At 43.4% G+C, this 24,784-nt stretch overlaps 1 protein-coding gene across 2 annotated transcripts; it reads right to left on the bottom strand.

Moving 5' to 3' along the window:
* Positions 1 to 1,385: 1,385 nt before the first annotated feature.
* Majin (membrane anchored junction protein) lies at positions 1,386 to 24,516 on the bottom strand. 2 transcript variants are annotated; one of them, XM_021638348.2, is made up of 10 exons: positions 24,399 to 24,516; positions 17,336 to 17,381; positions 12,317 to 12,392; positions 11,835 to 11,960; positions 10,751 to 10,782; positions 10,191 to 10,282; positions 8,529 to 8,592; positions 3,184 to 3,256; positions 2,212 to 2,296; positions 1,386 to 1,431 (listed from the first exon to the last, which is right to left on the bottom strand). In XM_021638348.2, the coding sequence occupies exons 1-10, from the start codon at positions 24,497 to 24,499 to the stop codon at positions 1,386 to 1,388; spliced, it is 741 nt and encodes a 246-aa protein (XP_021494023.1). In that variant the 5' UTR covers positions 24,500 to 24,516. The 2 variants fall into 2 exon arrangements, with proteins under 2 accessions (XP_021494023.1, XP_060247765.1); XM_060391782.1 differs by lacking the exons at positions 8,529 to 8,592; positions 10,191 to 10,282; positions 10,751 to 10,782; positions 11,835 to 11,960; positions 12,317 to 12,392 and having other exon boundaries at positions 24,399 to 24,499.
* Positions 24,517 to 24,784: the final 268 nt, after the last annotated feature.

Here is a 24,784-nt window from a genome sequence, read left to right as displayed (position 1 = left end):
CCCCTACACCCTTGCTTGCCTTTGGTGTCTCCTTGCTCAGGTCTCAGGCCCTTGGTTGCCTGGCCCTCCCAGAGCACCGTATTTCTTCCTTTTCCCTGTCAAAGGGAGAGGCTTGTAGCCAAGCAAAGGGACTCAGAGGGACTTCAGCACTCCAGACCCAGGCCTCGCATAAGGAACCCTCTGGCATGTGACAGGCAAATGGTTATTTAAAGACCTGAGGTAGTCCATTCTAATATTGGAGTTCACTGAAAATTAAAGAGCTAAATGAGTTTTTCTAAAATTCCATCCATTATTCTTTTAGCTCTCTGAGGCCACATAAGCTCAAGATGTGTCTTTAGATGGCCCTTTAGTGAAGAAAGAAAGGGCCTGCCTACCTTGGCCTTTCCCAGGGGCCCTAACTTGCACTGGCTTCCAGTTACACTGATGAACTATCTGTGTTCTTGTCAAAGAACAAGAGGGATAAACATGCAGGGAACATTTTACATTGGAGGCCAGTGAACTTTGTGTGACCCTGTTCCCTGACCCCTGGTAAAGAGCCCTAAGAGTTGAGGGCAGGTGCACTTCTCATGTGGTTCACTAAGCAACAACACGTGACTTGTGGGGGAGGGAGAGCACGAGACTGCTTCTCTGTTCTCTCTTATGCTCTACTTCACCACGTTCCATCAATAATCCATCATGAGCAATTATTGGCATTAGAATCCTAAGTATTAGAGATGAAAGACTTAAACTTTGGGGTAGTAGGCTTCTTTAGTGGTTTGGTTTTATGACATTCTTAATAAAATTACATTTCACTTTGTGTGACTGTGCAAGCCACGGTACATGTGTGGAGGTTGAAGTCACTTTTAGGTGTGGCTGCAGGTGCTTTGCCCACCTTGCTGGCCCTTCTCAGTGCTGTTTGCTTTGTTTTTTAATTATGAAGAGGGGGTAGTGTGTGCAAGTTATTGCAGAGGCCAGAAGAAGGTGTCAGGTCCTGATGGAGCTGGAGTTACAAGTAAGTGTGGATTGCTTGATATGAGCACTGAGAAACAAACTCAGGTCCTCTGCAATAGCAGTATACATTCTTAACTGCCACCTCTCCAGCTCCATCCTTAGTGGTTTAAATAGGGAAAAAAAAAAGGCAAACAACAGGATAAGTTCACACGAGGATTTAGTCTGGTGCCCCATCCCTGAAACCCAGGAGTCACAAGAAAAGGCCGATGTGTGGTGGCACATGCTGGAAGGCCAACGCAGAAAGATGTGAAGCCAGCATGGGCTATATCACAATAATACTTCTCAAAATAAACAGAAGAAGTAAATGAAAGCGAAGGAGGTATGGAGCTTTGAAGGAGTCACTGCAGGAGAAAATTCTCTTTCTGATGGGACCCACGCTGGGGTGCCTGGAAGGCTCACTGACTGCTCTTCCTGAAGAAATACCGAAACGGGAAGAGAGTGCTGCAGGGATGAGAGTAAAGGAGTCTGAGACTGTGAAGGTCGCTTCCCTTCTCCCTGGTTCCTATTAGTGCTTCATTAGCCCAGGCATTTTGCTCTGGGGAACCACTGAATGGAAATTCAAGTCCAAACAGCATTTGAGAAGGTACCCAAATTAGATTATACCCGGAAGAGGGAAATAAAGGGAAAAGAACTGCAGCAGAATGGCTGAACTCTAGACAAAGATTTGCTCAGTGTTCTCTGCAAAAAGGAGTTTGAACACACGTCTAGATTCAGAGGGGAGACTGAAAGCATTCTGGACTCCATCTGAATAACCCAAGAAAGATAGACATTTCTGTTCAAACGACATTTGTAAAACAGGCCTTATGTGGGCCCCTCAGGGTAGAAGAACTGTACACAAATGAGCAGAGAGCAGAGCAATCCAAGCTAAAAATCAGCTGGTCTACAGAGTGAGACCCTATCTTAAAAGAAAGAAACCGGGTGTGGTAGCACAACTTTAATCCCAGAACTCTGGAGGCAGAGGCAGGGGGATCTCTGTGCCTTGGAGGCCTTGTCTACACTGTGAGTTGGAGGTCAGCCAGGGTTACATACTGAGACTTTGTCTCAAAAAAAAAAAACAATAGTCTTTTAAATTAGGGCCCTTGTTCTCAACTCCATTTCCATCATACAACTGAGAAATCTCAGTAAAGAATCTACTTCTCCAGTCTCGCCCCCTCCAAGATTCAATGAAGCAACTAGTCCTAGAGATTGCTTTACAACTCGATGGCAAAAACTCTGTCTTACCTTAGAAACCCGAAGAAGCCCCTGGCTCCTGGCTCTTTCAGCGGGTTGCTACGTTGCAGTGGCAGGCTATGCCCCAACTTAGCATCTGTAAGGAAAACACTCAGGCAGGGAAAAGAGGCTGGCCCAGAGGCTCCTTGATCTGTGGGATCCCAAGGCAGCCTCACACACGCAGAATTATTTAGAGCCAGGTGAAATGTTTGCTCTGACCTTTCCAATTTCATCTCAACTCAGCAAGATTCTATTCTGACCTTGGCGTATTCTCAAAGTCAGGCTTGAGATATTTATACTGCTCAAGTCTCAGCCATCCTCCAGGGCTGACATGTTTCCACAAGGAGCCACAACTTGTCCAGTAATTCACATGTCTGCATCTGGGTAAGTGCATCCACTCCAACTCTTCATGTTGGGTAAAAGACAGAGCGCTGCAAGGGCATTCCTCAGCCTGCCAGAGCATCTGTCTATACCTCCAATTTATTTATTTGCTTTTTGAGACAAAGTTTTATGCAGCCCAGGCCAGCCTCTAACTTGCTTTTCAGTGAACCACTGGAGTTGTAGAATTGCAGGTGTGCACATTGACTGGTTTTCCGAGGTGTTAAGGACTGTTCCCAGGGCTTTGTACAAGTGAGCTGAGCACTTTACCAACTGAGCTCCAGCTTCAGCCTCTGCACCTTCAATCTTAATGCTGAGGCCTTAGGCAAAGGAGAAAATGCTTCCCAGAAATAGTTCTTCAGCCTCACAGAAGAAGGAACCACATCCCTTCCAACTTTACTTCAAAACCTTCCACTTTATTAGGAAATGTTCTGGAGTTGCAGGGCTACTGAGTTCACTGTCAGGGAGGCTGGGCATGGTGGCTCACGCCTGTGATCTCAGCATGCAGGAAGTTCTAGAGTTAGGGCCAGCCTGAGCTCTACCACAAGAACCTGTCTCAAAGAACAAAATTTCCCATCAATCAAACAATAATCTCCCCAAACCTACCCTGTTCCTGGACATCAATGGCATTAGAAGCTGGGATGTCCTGATATTCCTGCTGAGCTTCTTCTTCCCTGTTCTGTTAAAAAACAAAACAACAACAAAAAAACAAGGATAAAATCTTCCTTTCTTTCTTTTTTTTTTTTTAGAGATGGTGTTTCTCTGTGTGTAGCCTTGGCTGTCCTGCAGTTCGCCCTGTAGACCAGGCTGGCCTTGAACTCACAAGAGATCCACTCTTTTTTTTTTTTTTTTAAGGATAATATCTTAAAACTTCATCCTTCAGGGCCCACGATCTGGGTACTACTGGCTTCTGGTTGCCCAGGCAGGTCTTATATCTCCTATTCTTTTTCACTCCAGCTTCCTAACATAGTCCCTCTAAAACCATATGCTGCAGAACAAGCCTAGCTGGGTTTGCCTCTCTATCCCTATTGCTTAGTGCCTGCTGGTACTGAAACTAAAACCAAATGTCTTTTGGTGCAGTCCATGGGACAAGACTCTTCCACAAGCCACTGAGGTGAGGTTGTCCCATGACTTTGTGGTGCTATGGTTGTAAAGTGGGTGGCAGTTGTCAAGGAAGGCTTCACAGGGGACGTGACATCTAGATGGAGCCTTGATGGATGAATGGAAATTTATTAAAAGTGGGGTGAGGGACTGGTCAGGGAGAGCAGGGCTTCTGGGCAGAGACACGAAAAGGGCACAGTACCATTACTGTGTAAATATAATCAGAATGGCTAGAGCCAGGAATGGAGGAAACATGACAGATGAACAGTCAGTATAATACAATGTAATCTTTTATCTCTCCATGTAGAAGAGTCTCTTTGTAGAAATTCCTTTGTATTTGAAGAGGACATCCTACAACCTGTTCCAGGTCCACATTTCCAGTACACACTCTGATGGTCAGAAACACAAGCACACATATTCTGCGGACTCTGCCAGCTGGCCTGTCTTCACCCAGCAGAGCCTGGTTGCACAGCAGCCTGGATGCTATTCAGGCTATGCTTCTGGTGAAGAATTTGTATAGGGTGCTGAGGAGGCTTAGCTGCAGCAGGTCCCTAGGAAGCCAGCACTGGCCCCTATTCTAAGCATAAATTCCAAGTTAGCATGACAGATCTTTCTGAGATGAGCTTCTCCACAGATTCTTCAAATCCATATGTGCATCATGCTCCTATATAGGTGAGTGAGAGAGAGAGAGAGAGAGAGCTATAGGGAGGAAGGAAGGAAGCCATTCTTACCCTCCTAGACAGCAAGGCAGAATTTAGAAGGCTTAACTCTAGTTTCTTAAAAGGATGATGATTACAGATTTAATAAACCTATGATTTTTGGATTTAAGTCTTGCTGCAGAGATGACCAAACAGACAGCATTTATGAGGTTTGGTTATAAGGGATCATTCAGTGAGCAAAAGCCATCCCAGAAGCATGGAAACTCCTCTCTCAAGAAGGGTAGCTTCCCTTCTTGTGTACAGGCTCAAACTGTAAGAGAGCAAAGACATGGCTGCGGAAGACCATGGTGCCACTGGAGAGGGCCAGCAGGGTGTTACATCTTGAAAGGCACTGACCATGCAGAGCCAGACCTGCTCAGAAAAGTGGAGAATACATTGTGCGGTCTGTTCCACATCAGGGCCATTTATCTGTTCTCTCCTGTCTTTTAATCCTTTCACAGACTGGCTCTCTAGGTCTTGGATCTAAAGGAACAAAAAGAAAGGGTCTTCCCTTCCTTACTCTTCCCCAAACATGTCTCAAGAGACAAGTACTGTATTTTTTTAAGCGCTCCCTGCTAAAGCTTTTCAGTGTGTTCAGACATGTACAATCCTCCTGGCTGTATGTGATCCTATAACCCAAACTTTCCACAAAGGGGTGTGGATGCCAAGCACTGAACCATAGGAGCAAATTCAATTCTTCCAGCTCAAGTGGCTTGCACTGAGAGTCACTGTGATTACCTTAATTTAGGAGAAATCCTCTCCCTGGGAACAGGTCTGTGTTGGAGGCTGTCTTTGGGCATTGAGTCAAAATCAATAAACATGCTCCTTTTGCTCAGCTTTTCTCTAAGCCCAGAGTCGGGTTGAAAAGGTAATTATGTTGAGTAAGAAGCTGTGGGTACTGTTCTTGCAGGAGATGATGTGTCAAACTAAGAATAGGAAGGTACGGAGGGTAGTGCGAGGGAAATGCTTCTTTATAGCAATTATCCTGCTTGTGTAGACACTTTGTTCTCCAAGCTTCGTGTACCCCTCTGTACTTTCTCATTTCTCTTCTTGACTCTCCAAAGGCTGGGAGTGCAGAAGGAGATGGCTTTCTACCTAAAACCACTCAGTGGGCTGTGGGGTTGTGACTCAAAACTGGGGCCCCATCTCTTAATGCTGTTTCCAGAGGCAGAAGTCTAGATCCCAAGGGCATAGCCAAGTACTTACTGAACTCCTGGAAAGAAGCAGCCAGGCTTTACGTGTGCATTGGGTGTCCTGGCACTCAATAGGCCTTAAACATAGCAAAACAGTAGAGGGGAAGTGAAGTTACTTCACTCCAAAATGTTTTAGGTAATTCCTGTGACCTTGGTGGACTTAAGGCCTGTCACTGTCTACACCATAATGATTTGTTCAGCAACAGTTCCCAGCACTGTCCCTGAATCCTGGGCATGCTGGCCTGCAGGCATAAAAAGTATCACACTCTTCCCCTTTGGCCTGGGAGCTTTTTTTTTTTTTAAGATTTACTTATTTACTATGTATACAATGTTTTATCTGCATGCACACCTGTATGCCAGAAGACTGCACAAGATCTCTTTACAGATGGTTGTGAGCCAGGTTGCTGGGAATTGAACTCAGGACCTGCAGAAAGGCAGGCAGTGTTCTTTTCCTCTAAGCCATCTCTCCAGCCCCTTGGTCTGGGCTCTTTAAGGGCTTCAGCTTCCCCAGGCTGCTCTGCCCTCCAACCTCTTTGTGTTCTGTGCTTCCCATATGCGCACAGCAATCTGATTGTCTGGTCTGACATTTCTGGGGCTTTAGAGGCATGATAGCCCAAATACTCGGCACATAGTAGACACAGGATGGTGTCTTGAATGAATGCATATTAGCTCTTTGTTCCTTAACTGATCATGCTGTGAGTCTTGGGAAAGTGAAGGAGGTGACTATTAGTGTCTGGGACCTAGGGTCAGAGCTACTTTGGAGACATAAAGAAAAATTTTAAAATGTATATGCAGCATATGTAATAGTTAAGAGATATTTAAAAGGAGGAGGAAATAAAAAAATGCGCCACTTTTCTTTGGTGGGAAGAGGTATTTCAAGACAGGATTTCTCTGTGTGGCCTGGAACTTGCTCTGTAGAGCAGGCTGGCCTTAAACTCAGAAATCCACCTGCTTCTGCCACTGAATGCTGGGGTTAAAGACACGTGCCACCACCGCCCAGCTAAAATGTGCCGGTTTAAGGACAACTATTGGGAAGGAGCCTTAAAGTGTAGAAGTAGCCACTATATGAACATCTAAATGAAGGTCTAACTGAAGAAACAAACCCATAAATCAAATAAAGTCAAACCGCATCAAGTTACTGGGCAGCCTGTCACTGTTCTAGGGGCTTTGTGTTTTTTTTCTTGTTGTTGAACATGTGCATGTTGGTGCAGTACCCACAGAAGCCAGAGACCCCTGTGGGCAGAAAAGACCTGAGTGCTGGGAACCAAACTCAGAACTCAGAGCAGCAAATGAGCTTAAGCATTGACCCATCTCTTCAGCCCTTTTAATTACCCCTTTTATAGATTACAGGGCAGAATCTATATAGCCCTGGCTGGCCTTGAACTCCTGGTGATCTTCCTGTTACATGTGTATATATGAGCACAAGTGTAAAGGTGCCCAAGAGGCCAGAAGAGGGTAGTGGATTCTCTGGAGCTGGAGTTACAGAATTGTGAACTGCCAAACATGAAGACTGGGAACTGAACTTCAGATCTTCTGCAAGAGCAGCAAATGCTCCTAACTGCTAGGCCATCTCTTAACCCTTTGTTTATTTTTAGCAACAGGGTCTCACTATGTAACCTGGCTGGCTGGAACTCTATGTAGACCAGGCTGCCTGTGAACTCAAAATAATTCAGATCCTGCCTCTGCCTCTTAAGTGCTGAGATTCAAGGCAAGTGCAACCATGTCCAACTTCCTCCTTTTTTTTTTTCCCCCAAGACAGGGTTTCTCTGTGTAGCCTTGGCTGACCTGGACTCACTTCGTAGACCAGGCTGGCCTCAAATTCACAGAGATCTGCCTGCCTCTGCCTCTGAGGGCTGGGATGATGGCTGTGTGCCACCACACCTGGCTGTTTCCTCCATTTTTTACAAAATAATTTAAAATTTATTCTTCCACAACTCCACACATGTAAAATAAAGAGTCTATTTTGATCATCTTTCCTCCCTACTCTATTCCTGTCCTCTTCTCCTCACTCTGGAGCCTTCTTCCCCATACATCATGCTCCTGCTTTCATTTCTTTTTTCTTTAGGACTCATGACTTAATTAGGGCTACCTGCATGTGGATGGGGTCAGGGTTATATTTCCTGGATCACTGGCAACTTAGCAGGGGTTACACTCCTACATAAAATGACTCCTCTTTCCTCCAGCACTTCATGAACTGCCAGCACCTCAGCTATAGTTGAACTCCACGTGCCCTTCCCCCTTCCATGAAGGTTTGATAACTGGCAAGATCTTGTACAGGTTTAATTCAGCTAGCTGCTGCTGCTGCTGTGAGTTTAAGAATGCACTGACTAGTCCTGTCCTGAGGACATCACTTCATGCCTCTCCACCCTACAGCTCCTACATTATTTCTTCCCTGTCTTGTTCATTTGCTTGTTTGTTTTCAGACAATGTCTCACTCCACAGCTCTGGCTGACCTAAAACTTATGGTGCAGTTAGGCTGGCCTCAAATTTTAGTCATCTCGCTGCCTCGGCCAGGGTGCTGGAATTATAGGTGTGCACCTCCACTCTTTATCAATTTCTAGTGCTGATTCATGTCTACCTCACCTGTTAAAACAAGATGTGCCCAGACTCAGACTCCAGTATAGACAAAGGCAAAAAGTTGTCTACTGTGAGGATTCTACATCGAATTTCAGCCCAATTCACTGCAGACCTATTTTAAATTATAGAACATAAGCAGTTTTTAAGTTGAGAAGACTCTTAACACAAAGAACTCCATGGGTGTGTTCATTACACAACAACTTTGGGGACAGACTGTGACAAGCACAGAATAGATGAATGTCATTCTACAGAGAGTGAAACCCAAGAATGAGTTCAGTCAACTCAGTCTGTAGCAAGAACCAAGCTGAGTGTGTAACAGGAACCCAGCCTGTGACAGAGAACGAACCATTAAAAGCCTCAACGCTTCCATCTTGATGCTTACCCTCTTGGTTTCCTTCAGGGGCTTCCTACTGCTGGAAACTTCACTAGAAGTCTGTATCTTGGCCCTGAAGTGGGGGAAGAAAGCCCAGGAAATGTCATTGGCTGTGGAAACTTTACCACATTCAAGCAAATGTAGCCCAAATGAATATTTCAGCAAGTTGGCTATTTTTATACTACTCCTGGCTGGCAGGGAAGAAAAAATATGTGTGGCAAAATTTTCTTTGGTTGCTTTAATTTACAATAGAATTTCAATTGCAGACATTTAAGGGCATGTTTGAGACACAGAAAATGTGATGGTCAGAGGTATCAGACTATGAAATGTGCAGTTGTGTATCAAAACCCAGGGGGGATTTGGGGCCTCATCTCTATGGGAAAATCAGCTAAATAAAATAAAACCAAGTTTCACACCTCAAATATGCTCACATTCCACATGGCTTGGAATGAACTCCCTACTTGTCACTGACTCCACCCAGAAAGCACAGAGTCGGCCCCTTCATAGTCTGCCTTCGCTGCTCTTATTTGTCTAGGGGCCTTCAAGTCCTAGGCGAGCCTGGCATGAAAACATGGGCTGGGGAGCAAACCACACCTTGGATTATTCCAGGTGGCCTCTCCGGGATGCCAAGGATGGCTAAATTGGCTTATTGACTAATTCTTCCACTGACAGAAAATCAAAAGGACACAAGGAGCCTCTACAACAGCAACTTCGACATGCCGGGATATGCTCAGCGTTCCCTCTAACAACTCATGCACACTACATTTTTAAAGACAAGCTCTCTAGTATCCCTGGCTGGCCTCTTGCAGGGATTCTACTGTTTCTGCTCCCTGAATGCTGAGGTTATTAGTGTGTGCCCACCACACACAGTATCTTGCACACATTTGCATTTTAGCCAATTGCTCATGGGATACAACAAATTCTAGTTTATTTGTTCTCATTCTTTCCGAGTTTTTTGAATGTGTATGTTTGTGTATGTATAGGTGCACATGTATGGGGGTGTGAATATACACACGTGTACACCTGTGGCTAAGTACAACTCCCAGTTCTGGTCTTTGAGTACTGTCCACTTCATAAAATCTGAGACAGGGTCTCTTAACTGCTTGGGGCTGCCAAGTATGCTAGGCTGGCTAGCCAGTGAGCCCCACGGATCTACCTGTCTCCCATAATGCAACGATAGGCCTGTGCCACCTTACCTGGCTGCCCTCATGTGTTCTGTGACCATATTCAGAACCTCATGCTTGCATGGCAAGTACTTCACCAATAAAGCTATCTCCTCAGCCTCCTTCTGTTTGCATATAACATTCTGAGACTTCCTAAGTTTGTGCTTTCTACACATAATAGCATACATTTTCACTGACTATGCTGAGTTCAGTTCTTAGGTCTGTTTCCTCTTAGCCTTTGTCTGCATTTTTCTTTTTGATGTCAGGGCCTCACACTGAGGTGAGTACTCCATCAAGCTACAACTCCATTTCATCCTTTATCTTCACGAATAGAACAATCTTACTTTGCTGACAGACTTCAAATGAAATAGAAAATACCAACTTATTTCCTTTTCTCAGTTTATTCCTGGGGTAGACAAGGTACTGAGGAACCCTCCAAATCAAGCAACTGCCCAAGGGCAGAATCAACAAGCAGCAATAGGTGGCAAAGACTCTTGACACCACTGACCTATGTGGCCCTGGACTGCTAGGGAAACTGGGATCTTCCATGAGTTTACGTTTCTTCATTGTGGCTTCTTCTGCTTCCTTCTCAGCCAGGACCTGCAGAGAGGAGAAGAGACTCCTGTGACCCTCCTCTTCTAAAGACACTCACAGGTTAGGAGGGCCCAACACAAAGTACTGCCTACCGGAGGCAACTTGTAATACCTCCACTTCAGCAAGACATTCTGCCAGAGACATTGCCTCTGAAATCTAGACAAGGGAGACCTCATATTTACAGTTGTGATGGGACTTGAGCATCAACTGAGAAGCAAAGGCAAGAACAGCAATTTTGAGGCAAGAAAGACAATTTTCATTTTGTATAGAAAAAAGCAAAACTTACCCAGGCCTGTGGTGACTCACAGCAGAGGCAGGTGGATCTCTGTGAGTTCGAGGCCAGCCTGGTCTACAAAGGGGTAAGCACAGCCAAAGCTACACAGAGAAAAACTGTCTTAAAAAAAAACAAAACAAAACAAAAAACAAACAAACAAACAAAAAACAAAAAATGAGGGGGCGGGGAGAAAAACTTACCCACTCAAGAGGAATATCATCTGTTGGTTTCCCTACAATGGGAAATTTGACTGTCATAATGGATTAATACTGTTTTACCAGGGTTTCTGGACTTTATTTCTGGGAACTAGCTTGAGACAAAACTTTTGCCTGAGCCCTTTCCTTTTTTGCCTAGTACAACTTTCCCTACAGTGTCTTTAGGCTTCTGTCCTACCTTGCTCCAGAACAACTGTTACCTCTAAGCCAAACTGGAGTTGATTCATGCCACACTTTAACAGTGTGCTCCTCAAAAGAGGATGAATGACTAGCTGGGTATCTTCTGTTGTTCTCCCTCTAATTCCCTTGAGGCAGAACGGCTCACTGAATCACAGCCTAACATTTCAGCGAGGCTGGCCAGCCAGTGAACTCCTAGGATCTGCTTGTCTCTTCCACACACACTGACCCCCCAAAGGGCAGGGTTACAAGTACATGTGGCCACGGGCAATGGGGATTCAAACCCAGGCCCTTGTGCTCCCATAATAAACATTATTACCCACCAAACCATATCTCCTGCCTTCTTTTGTACTATTTCAAATCAGTATATCATGCATTTATTTGTCTCTTAGAAAAAGAATCATATTCTCCAGAGATTAGTAACTGGAAGATACTGTTAAGACATCAATGAGAAGGCCAGCCCTGGCCTTTAATCTCAGTACTCGGGAGGCAGAAGCAGGTGGGTCACTGAGTCTGAGGCCATCCTGGTCTACATAGTGAACTCTAGGACAGCCAGGGCTACGTAGAGAAGCCCTGTCTCATAAACAAAAACAAAATGAAGTGTTTGCATGGGTATCTGTCACTGAGCAATTACTCTACAGATACACTATGTACTTCCACCCACCAATATGTATACATATAAACCCTGAAATGAGTGTCTCTTCTCCATTTTACAAAGGAGACACAGGCAGATTAGATAATTTATCATAGTGCCTAACCCACAGGGTACTGAACCAAGCTTGAAGGAAATGTTCCTGGGTCTGTCCTGTGTGGTCAGAACCCAGTTGGGCAGACAGCGCTATGGCATTCCTGCCCATTTCCTTTTTACTACCCTCATTCTCATTCTACTTACCTGAAGGCAGATGTGCAGCAAACCATTTCATCTCTACATACAGTGTAAAAACGAATGGGCAGGGGGTCAAGATGACTTCTCCATGTTTAAATCTCAGATGGGAAACCCTCTCCCACTTACTTTTATCTGCGGATGGTGCTAAGGAAATGAGGAAGGGGAACAGCATGCATCCCTGCTAACTATTTGAAGGCCGAGACTGTAGCTCCTTCTCTGACTTTCCAAACTGCCTTTGATCTCACTGCTTCCATTTGAATCTATAGCTGTCACCCGTAGTTCATTTACAGCTCAGAAAAGCTACCTAGTGAGATCAGCCATGGCTAGGTACTCCAAAAGCCCATGTCAGGTTTTGCATAGGGTTACAACTGTAACCTAGCTCTTGGGAAGCAGAAGTAGACCCGGCCTGGGTCACATGAGACAGGGTCTATTTTAAACATCAAACTCTGCTTTTCAAGAGGAAAAAAAGACCAGGAAAGAAAGGATACAGGGAAATACAATAAAGTGTTGTGTAACAAAGGGCTGCAGGTTCTCCATGTTTGCCAGGACTACACGGATAGAATCCTGAAAAAGATGTTTAAAGTCATTTTAATACTGCTGAAGCTCAGCTAATCTTTTCACTTACATCTTTCATTCTGTTTGTTATTGCTTGTTTTTTTTTGAGACAGGGTCTTACTGCATAACCCTGCCTGCCTGCAACTACTATGTAGCCAAGGCTAACCTTGAACTCAGAGATCTGCCACCATAGAGATCAGCCACTATGTTCATATCATCATCATTATTATTGATTTTTGAGACAGAGTTTCTCTGTGTAGCCTTGGCTGTCCTGGACTCACTCTATAGACCAGGCTAGAACTCACGGCACTCTGCCTGCCTTTGCATCCCTGAGTGCTGGGATTAAAGTGCCACTACGCCTGGCTTATATTATTATTTTTTTAATTAAAAAAATGTTGATAGGCCGATTATGGTCGGGAGGCTGAGGCAGGAAAATCTCTATGAGGTCAAGACCAATCTGGTCTACAAAGAGAATTCCAGGACAGCCAGGACTAAATAGAGACCCTGTCTCAAAACAAAGAAAGAAACAAACAAAAATTGTTGGGGCTAGAGAGATGGCTGAGTGGTTAAGAGCACTGGCCAATCTTCCACAAAATCCAGTTTCAATTTCCAGCACCCACATGGTGGCTCACAACCATCTATAACTCCAGTTCCAGGGGACCCAACACCTCTTCTGGCCAACAAAAGATGGCGTGCATATAAACTAAAATAATAATAAAGTAAAATGTGTGTGTGTATGTGTGCCCACATGCCCCTCTTGGTGGAGGTGGGGCACACACATGCTACAGAAGCCAGGCTTTGGGAATTCTCTCACTCCACAATGTGGGTCCTGGAAATAAAACTCAAGTTGCCAGGCTTGACAGCAAGCATCTTTACCTACCGACCAATTCGGTACCCTCACATACCTGTGCTCTAATGAAACTGAATTATTTGCTGTTTCCTAGTTGTATCTTCTGTGCCTCCACTTCAAGAATTTTGCTGTCCCTTCTGCATGAAATGCATTTTCATCAGCACCTGTGTAAATCCTACCTGTTTTACATAGAAGGTTCAGTTCAGAAGACAGCCCTACAGAGAGCTATCTCTGCAGTGATAATGATTTATTTGCTCAAACTTTATGACAGTCAGCCCAAGGCCTTGCACTGTATTCTACATATATGGTCCATTTTCCTTACTGAGAGAAGGTAAAGAAAGTTCTGGAAGCACTTGATCCACCTGCTTTATCAGGTGGCACACGCCTTTAATCCCAGCACTCAGGGAGGCAGAGGCAGAGGCAGGCGGATCACTGTGGGTTCCAGACTGGTCTATAAAGCTCCAGGACAGCCAAGGCTACACAGAGAAACTGCCCCCCCCCACAAAAAAAGGTCTAAAGGTCTAAAGGTCTAAATAGTTTGCCATCATAAAATAAGTGCTGGGAAAAAAAGAAAAAAAAATAAGTGCTGGGAACTGGAGAGATGGCTCAGAGGTTAAGAGCACTGGCTGTTCTTCCAGAGGTCCTGAGTTCAATTCCCAGCAACCACAGGGTGCTTCACAACCATCGGTAATGAGATCTGGTGCCCTCTTCTGGCATACAGGCACACAGAGAGGTAGAACATTGTATATATAATAAATAAATTTTTTAAGATAAAATAAAACAAGTGCTTGTACCGCAGGCTGGCTCAACAGAGAAAAGCTCCTGTCACTAGGTTTGAGAACCTTGGTTTAATCTCTGATATCCATATGGTAGGAGAGGACCATTTCCTACAAGTTGTCCTCTGACCTCCACATATGCATTATGGTGCATGTGTACACACACACACACACACACACACACACACACACCAACACACAAAATGTTTTTTTAAATAATTTTCTATGACCTTCTTTTAGTGGGAGGAAAGCCTTGTGCATCATATATTCTCCCACTGAACTATGTTCCTAGCTCACGACCACTCATTTTCTTTGTTTTTGTTTGGTTTGGCTGGCCTTGAATTCACAGAGATCCACATGCCTCTGCTGCCATTACAGGCATGCAGAGCCAGGCTAATAGGTCCTGGTTGTTTATTTTTGTTTGTTTAGGTGTGGGGTTTTGGTGTTGTTGTTGTTTTGTTTTCTTGAGTCAGGGTTTCTCTGTGTAACAGCCTTGGCTGTCCTGAAATCGCTTTGTAGACCAGGCTGGCCTCACTAGTCCTGGAACTCACAGAGATCCACCTGCCTCTGCTTCCCAAGTGCCACCACCGACCAGCTAAAACCACTCAGTTTCTATGGAAAAAAATTCTGACTTTCAATTTCAACTTTTGGAATTTTACTTTGCTTTCCTCAGGTTTGGGCCCTGGGAAACAGAAACTGTCATTTGTTGTTGTATGCTACTATACTAGCATGGTGTATTGCTTATAATAGTAGCTGCTATCTATGATAGCATTTTTTGGTGTATAGATGTGTGGGTATATACATGTGCCCATATGCATGTGTGTGCACATATACAGGAACCCAGAGATCGACACTGAGTGTCTTCCTCCATCTCTGTGCCTTAGAATTGGAGACAGGGTTACTCGCTGAAGCCAGAGCTCATTGATTTGGTGAAGCTGGCCAGCCTATGAGCTCTAGGGATTCAATGTCCCTGCCTCCCCAGCATTACACAGTGCTGAGCTAATGGCTGCTGAGGATCTGAACTCAGGTCCTCATGCTTTTGTAGGCACTTTTACAGCCTCTAGAGCTGATATTTTGAATAATTAAATATATACCACTTACTATTTTTCTAATGGAATAAAACTGAATGATAATATCGTCCCTGAAACTAATAAGGAGTGAGGGAGTGTAGGCCTGGAGAGGTAGCTTGGTGGCAAAGAGCATGAGCTCTTCTGGAAGACCCTGGTTTGATTTCCAGCACTCACATGCCTGATCATTACCTGTTACTCACGTTCCAGGGGATACAACACCCTCTTCTAGCCTCTGCAAGCACCAGGCACATGGCTGCTACATAAACATGCATGCAGGCAAAACATCAACACACAAAAGAAATAAATAAAATTTGTATAAACAAAAGAAAACATATAAACAGTATCTGCTGCTAGGTGTGGTGGCACAGGCTCGTAAGGCACGGGGTGGGAGGACTGTGAAGTCAGGGCCAGCCTAGCGCTCATAGCGAGAGCTTGTCTCACAGATATTTGTTTGGATACTTTGCAGCTGGGCATGACCCCAGCACTTGGACACCTGAAGCAGGAGGATTGTCATTACTTCCAGGTATGTCTGGCTTTCATGACAAGTACCAGTCTAGTAAGGGCTACTACCAAACAAGAGCCTGTCTCAAAAACCAAGAAAAGGGGATGTCTCAGTGGTTAACAGCACTGTCTGTTCTTCCAGAGGTCCTGAGTTCAATTCCCAGTAATCACATGGTGCCTCCCAACCGTCTATGCTGATGCCCTCTTCTGGCGTACAGGTGTACAGCAGATACAGTGCTCAGGCATAAAACAAGAAAAGGGGCTAGAGAGATGATTCAGAGCACTGACTGTTCTTCCAGAGGATCATGGCTCAACTCCCAACACCCATGTGATGGCCCACAACCATCTGTAGCTCTAGTCCCAAGGGCTCCGACACCCTTTTGACCTCTTAAGACACCTGAAACACATGTGGTGCACAGATCTATATGCAGGCAAAGTACCCAGATACATAAAATATAAACACAATTAGAAAAGAGTTGGGGATACAACTTAGATGGTTAGAGTCATTACTTAGTATGTATGAAGTCCTGGGTTCAGTCCCAGCACTGTATAAACCAGGTGTGATAATAGACACCTATAATTCCAGGCAGGAGTATCAGCAGTTCAAGGACATCCTCAGCTACAAACACTAGTTTGTAGCTGAGGGATACATGAGACCTCACTGCAAAAATGAAAACACATACACATTCACACAAATGCACGCAAAAGACAAATAGTGGAGGCTCTTATCTGTAATCCCAGTACTTGGGAAGCAGAGGCAGAAGGAGCACTGAAAGTTCAAAGCCAGCATCATCTACACAACAAGGCCAGAATATGTAGTGAAAACCTGTGTCCAAAAATAAATCCAAACCAAATAAACAAAAAAATAGTTAGCAAATTTTAATATGCACATAAATGTATGCAAGTGTTTTCTAGCCTGTATGTGTGCCCAGCATTAGACACATCTATTTGATGTCCACACCACAATCTTGGAAACAGATTAACCTCATTTAACAGGTGAAGGAACAGACTAGAATTCAAGGCCAGGCCCCAGAACTCTGTTGGTCCAATGTTTTCACCAGTTTACAAAGCTGTATCCCTGCTCAGTCTTCTTTCTGGAAATTTCTAACAAGCAGAGCTGTGTAGAAAAGGAATGAACATGAACTTGGAACAAAGCAATGGCAAATGTTTCCAATTAAAATGAAGACACAGCCACTTGTCAGTGTATTTATTGCCCAGTTTCCTGAACGTCAGACATCAGGCGGTGGTTGGGGTAGTGGCATTTCCAGAGCCCTGGAAGGCAGCACTCCTCCGGAAACATCTTTGTGCCAACTACCACAACAGAGCTGCCCTGTCTGGGAACCTTGGTGGAAACAAACAATGACTAGTCTCAAAAATGCTCTGCTCATACTTTAGTGAGAATTGAGAAAGGACATAGGCATTAAAAGTTTCCTGGAAAAACGGTGGCTTCTTTGCATGGAGATTCCAATTTCTTGGGTAGGATTTGTGAATCAGTTTGTGGAAAAAAATAGATGCCTGGGTATGAAGCCTGATGGTGGTGGTGCATGCCTTTAATCCCAGCACTTGCCTGTAGATTTCTGAGTTCAAGGCCAGCCTGGTGTACAGAGTGAGTTCCAGGACAGCCAGGGCTACAGAGAAACCCTATCTCAATAAAACACAACCAACCAACAACAACAAAAGTAAGTTTGGGTGTGGATTCATCCTTGACTCATGTAATAAATAGTTTCTTCAGAAGTTGTGTGATATTTTTCCTACCTCCAACTCCTGGATGATAACTTCCTTATCCTCTATTTCTTCTCCTCTAGAAGGTAAACACAGCACCATAAGAAAGCAAGCCATGTCCAGCATCTAAAACAAACTATATTACAGTCTGTGGCTGACTCAGTGCTCTCCTTACACTATTTCAGCATTGGTACAAAGTTGCCCCTCAAAGTCTTCTCTGTTAAACTTCTAAGATCTTATATTGCTGCTGTAATTAAAGCACTAGATTAAAAGTGTGAGCCAATCTTCTCAGCAACCACAGAACTCAAGTTTCAAAAAATCAAACCAAAGCCTCCATTATAAGTTTGGCTGAATTATAGCAAGAGTTCAAGTTTTAGCTTGGAAGGTATCAACAGTTAAACTAAGGGGATTTCTTGGTTAAGGAATGGGATCCTATAACGTATGATGGAGATGTGTGGGAGGACTCTATTGAAGCTGAGAACTTTGTACCCTCTGGTTCTCAGAAGTTTATCTCACCTGAGGAACCTTCGGCAGAAGATGCATTCCCCACAAGACCCTGAAATATTGCTTTTTCCACCTTTGACTGAGGAAATTAATCTTCCATTGTATGCCATACCTGCAGTGACTTTCTCTGAAGGAGCTGCCAGACAACACAATACCAATGTCCCTTAGGGCCCACCAGTAGTTGCCTCTAGACCTATAACTAAGCAGGCTCCTGCAGGGGAGATAGAAAATGTATGGCCAGGCATGGTAATGCACACCTTTAATCCTAGCATTCGGGAGACAGAGGCAGGAGGATCTCTGTCAATTCAAGGCCAGCCTGATCTACAGAGCATGTTCCAAGACAGCCAAAACGACACAGAGAAACCCTGTCTCAAAGGAAGACAGTGTAGTCCATGCAGAGGAGCACTCTACTACTAAAGAGCTTAATGAGTTTGCTACTTCATCCATGCAGAAGTCTGGGGAAGACGTGTGGGAATGGATTTCAAGGGTGTGGGAAAATGGTGGAAAGAACATAAAACTGAATCAGGCTTTAATTTACTGATATAGGCCCACTGAATGCAAAGTCTAGTTTTTAATATGGAAGCTTGTACAGATGTCAAAAATTTGTTTGAATGGTTGGCTGAAATAGTTGTTAAAAATGGTCTACTGAAAAGCAGTTGGAGATACCTGATATCCCTTGGTTTAATGTTGATGAAGGGTTTTTATAGCTCAGGGAAATTGCAATGTTAAAGTGGTTATGCTGTGTAAAACCTAACAGTCCACGACTGGAAGAGCAGGAAGGCATGCCTTCTGCTAATTTTGTAAGAGGCAAAGTTGTGAAAGGCACCAGCACAGATGAAGAGCTTTATTGTTGTCTCTTCCCTGTGCTAGACCTTAGGGTTAGAGATGCTTCTGCTCAGTTGGTCAAATTAAATGCAGTGGATTTAGTTAGGCCCCAAAGTAGCAGGGACCAGGCGGCAGCACTGAATTGCCAAATGGGCAGCATATTCAAAGCAATGTCAAGAGTGGCCTAGCCCATTCACACAGCACAAGCAAAGTGATCTTCATGATCTTCATGGTGGCATGACTCATATGGACTTTCATATTGGCTAATCAAGCATGGTGTTTCTAGGCAGGAAAGAGCTAAGAGGCCTACTGATTTTTTTGTTTGTTTGTTTGATCTGTATAAGTGGAAAAAATTCTCAAACAAATGAAAAAAAAAAAAAAAAAGGCTACATTGGATGGTTGCAAAAGGAATCTTGGCCTGTGAACCGATTACCAATTTCCAGACTGGAGCCAGTTTGCAGATCCTGAATCCCTTGAATGAAAGACCCAGGTTCCCCTGAGAAAGGACTTTGATAAAATACCTCAGAGTTTTACTGTTAGCCTTTCTCCAGTCCTTCTCTAGAGAGACTCACAGCCTTTTAAAAGGATAACTATACATTGGGGAAGAGGAATCAATCAGATATTCTGGGGTCTATTGAGTACTGATTATGAATTGATCCTGATTCTGGGGGACCCCAATAAATACTGTGATCCTCCAGTTAAAGTAGGCTATGCAATTAATGGAGTTTTGGCTGAAGTCCAATTCACAGCAGGTTCAGTGGGTCCCCACACTCATCCTGTGGTCATTTCCTGAGTTCATAATTGGGACAAATATACTTAAAAGTTGACAGGATTCCCACACTGATTCACTGACCTATGGAATGACGTCTACTATGGTTGGAAAGGCTAAATAGAAGCCTTTAGAGTTGCCTCTGCCAGGAAAAATAGTGAACCAAAAACAGTATTGCATCCCTGGAGGAACTGCCACCATCATGGTAGTCCACACAGTATTGCTTCTGACCAAGGAACCCACTTTGCAACCACAGAAGTGTGACAGTGGGCCCACAATCATGGAATCAGTGGCCTTATTCTGTTCCCTACCATTCTGAAGCAGCTGGCATGACACAGCTGAAACGGCCTTTGAAGACAGTTACAGGGCCATTTAGGTGGCAGCATGCTAAAGAGCTGCAGCAGGGTTCTGCAGGTGTGCTATACTTTGAGTCAGTGCCCAATACGTGGTACAATTTCTCAGAGAGCCAAGAGCTACGAATTCAGGAATCAAGGGGTAGAAAAGGGAATAGTTCCACTCACTATCACCCTTTGTGACTCAGTAGGAAAGTTTTTGCTTCCTGTTCCTGTGACCTTGCGATCTGCTGGTCTAGAAATGTTGGTTCCAGATGGGGGAGTAGCCCTACCAGGAGACACAACAAACATTCCATTGAGCTGGAAGGTCAGACTTCCCCCTGGCCACTTTGGGCTTCTGGTGCCCTTAAGCCAACAGGGTAGGAAAGGAATAACAGTTTTAGGAGGGGTGATTGATCCAGATTACCAAGGAGAAACTGGATTGTTGTTGGAAATGGAGGTAAGAGAGACTGTAGTGCAGGAGATCCTTGGTGCTTCCCATGTTCTGTTATTAAAAGTCAAGGGGAAACTACAACAGCCTCAGTCAGGCAGGATGATAAAGGGCTTAGACTTGTCAGAAATGAAAAGGTATGGATTACTCCTCAATGAACATAACCAAAACCTGCTGAGCTGCTTGCTGAGGATGAAGGAAATACAGAATGGGCAGTAGAGGAAGGTAATTATAAATCCTAGCTAAGACCATGTGACCTGTTGTAGAAAGAAAGAAGGATTATAATTGACATGAGTGCTTGTCATATTTTGTTAAGAATGTGTTTGTACAGATACTTGTTTTCTTTTTTTTAAGATTTATTTATTTATATACATGAGTGCACGCCTATGTGACAGAAGAGGGCATCAGATCATATTACAGATGGTTGTGAGCCACCATGTGGTTGCTGGGAATTGAACTCAGGACCATCTGAAAGAGCAGACAGTGCTCTTAACCACTGAGCCATCTCTCCAGCTCCCTTGATTTATCATGTAATAAACATCAATTAAGAGAATATAAGTGGTATCATATTTAAATATGAGATACTAAAAGAATGTCTCTCAAGGTACATTGCCACCTTTTCTAAAATTTATAATACATCTGCAGTTGTGAAGGCAATAGTTCTATTGTGTTAGGTATATTTATGAACAGGTTAAAAGCATAATGCATTTGCAATTGTCTATGGGATAGTTATATCATGTTAGGCATAATTATAACCTGTTTATTATTTTCATTTGGAAATCAAGAATTACTTAAGAAATGACAGTGTGTCAAGCTGACAAGGAATAGACTTGTTAATGGCTGCTCTTGAATTAACTAAAATCTAAATGGGTGAATACCTCTGTGAGGAATTTTTCTTAACTAAATCATTTTTAGTGGGAAGACCACTTTTAATACAGATTGTTTGAGGTAGGAAGATATACCTTTAATCTGGGCTATACCTCCTGTTGGCAGCCTATATAAAGGACAAGGAAGAAAGAAGCTTGCTCTCTTTGGCAGCTTGCTCTCTATCTTGCTGGTAAGTCCATTCCTTCAGTGGCATTAGAGCCTACTTCTGTTATTAATATTTATTATTGATATATCTGGAGTTAAACAGCAGTTATTCCTAATCCAGCTGTATATCCAAATCATCACACAGAGACTAGGATTTAATTAGTTAACCTAGAGCACAATGCTGGGCAATAGTTACTCCATCCTAAACCTCCAAGTCCATATAGCTTCCTACCATTCAGATTTTACCCATTATACTTGCTTTTAGTCACATCTTAGGTCGGGTTCATCTCTCCTCTCTTGGTATGAAGTCCCCTCCTGCCAATCTCTCTGCTCCTACTCCTCTGCTCTTTCTTCTCCTCCCCTCCAGCCTAGGATGTCCCACACTATTCTCTTCATTGCACAACACAGGCTGGTTGTTTAATTGACAAGTATAGAGAACAAATGGTGGCATATTTACAAACTTGGTTTCAATGTGGACATTGAAACCAGATAGTGGAGTAGAAAAATCTGCATTTGAATGAACCAGGGTACATTCCACAAGAATATTAAACCAACATACTTGTTCAGGATTCTGGAGTATGCTGAAGACTGGGTGAAAGATCTAGCCCCATGGACTGAACCAACTACTGGATTCTTGGACCTTCCATTGGTAGACAACCATTTTTGGATTAGCTGGACCACAGCCTGTAAGCCACCCTGATAAATCCCCTTCATATATGTGTGTTTGTATGTAAGTATGTACTTATGTATATATTCTATATGTATATATATTTATATAATTAAATTCAATTAAGTTCTGCTACTCTATAGTATCTTGACTAATACACTATGCAGTAAAACAGGAAGCATTGAAAAAAAGTACTTGTGTGTCACTTTGAGTAAGCTGCTTTTTTGTTTGTTTGTTTGTTTTTTGAGACAGGGTTTCTCTGTGTAGCCTTGGCTGTCCTAGACTCACCCTATGGACCAGTCTGGCCTCAAATGCACAGAGATCCATCTGCCTCTGCCTTCCAGAGTGCTGGGATTACAGGGATGCAACACCATGCCTGGTACAAGCTGCTCTTTTCATGCAATAATAGTTACTTGAATAATTAGCTGATAACAGGCTGTTATTCACCTCTGAAAGGTTAACAGACATTTTCTCAAAAACGAATAAAGTGGGCATGTCAAATCAAGGAAAATAACTGACAGTGTTTGTTCTCAAGTTTTGGGCTTTGAAGAGAAAAATTTGAAATTTGGAAACTTCTATCCATCATTGTGAGTTTTGACAGTTTTCATAACTTAAGTACTCTCCAGATAAAACTGGTAGCAGTATTAACAACTACTATTGGTATTACATAATGAACCGTGTCACTATCTGGGCAATCTATATAAGTCAACGAATCAGTATTTTCCAGATGACCAATGGAATGCATCACATTATAAAATCAGACTGGGTAAAACAGTCATCAAAACACAACCCAGATCCTGCTTTGTGGCACACATCTTTAATCCCAGCACTCAGAAGGCACAGTGCTATGCCCAGTTTGTGAGACTCCCAAAGACCACCAGGAATTGACTCTGCCGCAAAACACATGAGGATCTTTTTATTACAAGCTCAAGCCTGGGTCACAGCAACCTTCCTGCTGAAGAGGAGGAGTGCAGCCCCATGGTCTAAGGGAACAAGGTTTTTAAAGGGCAAAACCACAGGTGGTGGGTTACATGCCTTGGTGTTACATGATTGGGTATGGGAAACTGACTTTTGAAATGATTGGTTTACTTTAGGTGCCGAGACCATAAATGGTTCAGGCAGGTGGATTTCTGTGCATTCCAGGCCAGTCTGGTCTATATTATGAGTTTCAGAACAACCAGGGCTATGTAATGAAACTCTTCCTCAAAAACAAAACAAAAATCCCCCAAACCCAGAAAATCAAAGTTGGGATGGTAATGCATGTCTATCAGCCAGCACTCTGGAGGCTGAAGCAGGAGGATGCTTGGGCTATACAAATAAAAAAAGGAAACAGACCAATGGATCTTTGTGTAGTTGAGTTAAAAAACAATGCAACTCTTTCTTTTTGGAGGGGGCAGGTGGGTAGGGTTCAAGACAGGGTTTCTCTGTGTAGCCTTGGTTGTCCTGGACTTGCTTTGTATATCAGGATAGCCTCGAACTCACAGTGATCCATTTGCCTCTGCCTCCCTGAGTACTGGGATTACAAGCATATGCCACTGTGCCTGGCTTCTTTAGGGTTTTCTATGAATAAGATAATATCTTCAAGATAGTTTTGCTTTTTAAGTTGTATAGTTTACTTTCTTGTCTAAGTGCTCTGGCTAGAATTCAGTGTTAAGCTGAGTGCAAATGCTGAAAGTGAGCATTCTGATTTTTTAATTTAAATTTTTATTTTCTTAATACTAACAATTATTGTTTTATTTATTTATTTTTGAGACAGGGTTTTACTATGTAGCCTTGGCCAGCCAGGAACTGGTTCCACAGACCACACTGGCCTCGAGCTCATAGAGATCCACTAGCCTCTGAAAGATTTATTTTTAATCACATGTTTGTCTGTGTGGGTATATGATATGAGTATATGGATGTGTGTAGGTATACAGATGTGTGTGGGTGCCCTCAGAGACACGAGGTATCCCCTGGAGCTATAGTCAGAGAGTTATAAGTCACCTGACTTGAGCTCTGGGAATCTCATTAGGGTCCTTTGGGAGAGTAATACACACTCTTAACTGTTGAGACATCTCTCTAGACCCTGTTTTTATTTTACGTACACAGGTGTTTTGCTTGTATGTATGTCTGTGCATTACACGCTTGTGATGCCCATAGAGGCCATCAGATCCCCTAGAACTGAAGTTACAGGAGAAGCCATCACATAGGGTCCAGAAACAGAACCAGAATCTGGAAGAGAAGTCAGTGCTCTTAACTGACAAGTAATCTCCCCTGCCCTAGTCCACAATTTTATTTATTTATGTATTTATGTATGTTTTAAGAAGAGGCCAAACTGCAAAAATATCTCCTCAAAAGCATACTGTCCCTAATTTAGGAAAATTATATCAATAACAAACATAATGAAGTAGCTGGGAAAGAGCTGACCAGGTGCTACTGCAGTCATTTCCCTGGACTGAGTAAGGCAAAGAGAGGATGACCTAGGGGAATACACTTGCATGTGCTTGCATGAGCTGTATTCCTACCTTTCAAATTACCTGATACTGTCGCCATATCTGATTTTGAACTTATATACATTGGATCCTGCATGAAGAAACCTTGTCTCTGGAAATGGGTAGGTGAATGGTTTTAAACTCATTGTTTCTTGACAATAGCCTAAAAAAAAAAAAAAAGAAGAAGAAATATTAATCAGTAAAAAGCGGAAGACAGGGCCAGAGTTGGTATACACCTTTAATCCCAGCACTTGATCTCTGTGAGTTTGAGGCCAGTCTGGTCTACAGAGCAAGTTCCAGGACAGCCAGGGCCCCACAAAAAAAAAAAAAAATTTTTTTAAGAGCTAAAGATGTTTTCTTCCTAAAACACAGGGAAGGAAGCTTGTCTAATCCACACCATCTCTTCAAGGGTAAAATGTAGAACACAATAC

This window comes from Meriones unguiculatus, chromosome 1 (genome assembly GCF_030254825.1).
Source record: "Meriones unguiculatus strain TT.TT164.6M chromosome 1, Bangor_MerUng_6.1, whole genome shotgun sequence".
Classification (NCBI taxonomy): domain Eukaryota; kingdom Metazoa; phylum Chordata; class Mammalia; order Rodentia; family Muridae; genus Meriones; species Meriones unguiculatus.
The sequence above is the reverse complement of the archived record's forward strand: the minus strand, read 5'-3'. Positions and strand labels throughout refer to the sequence as shown.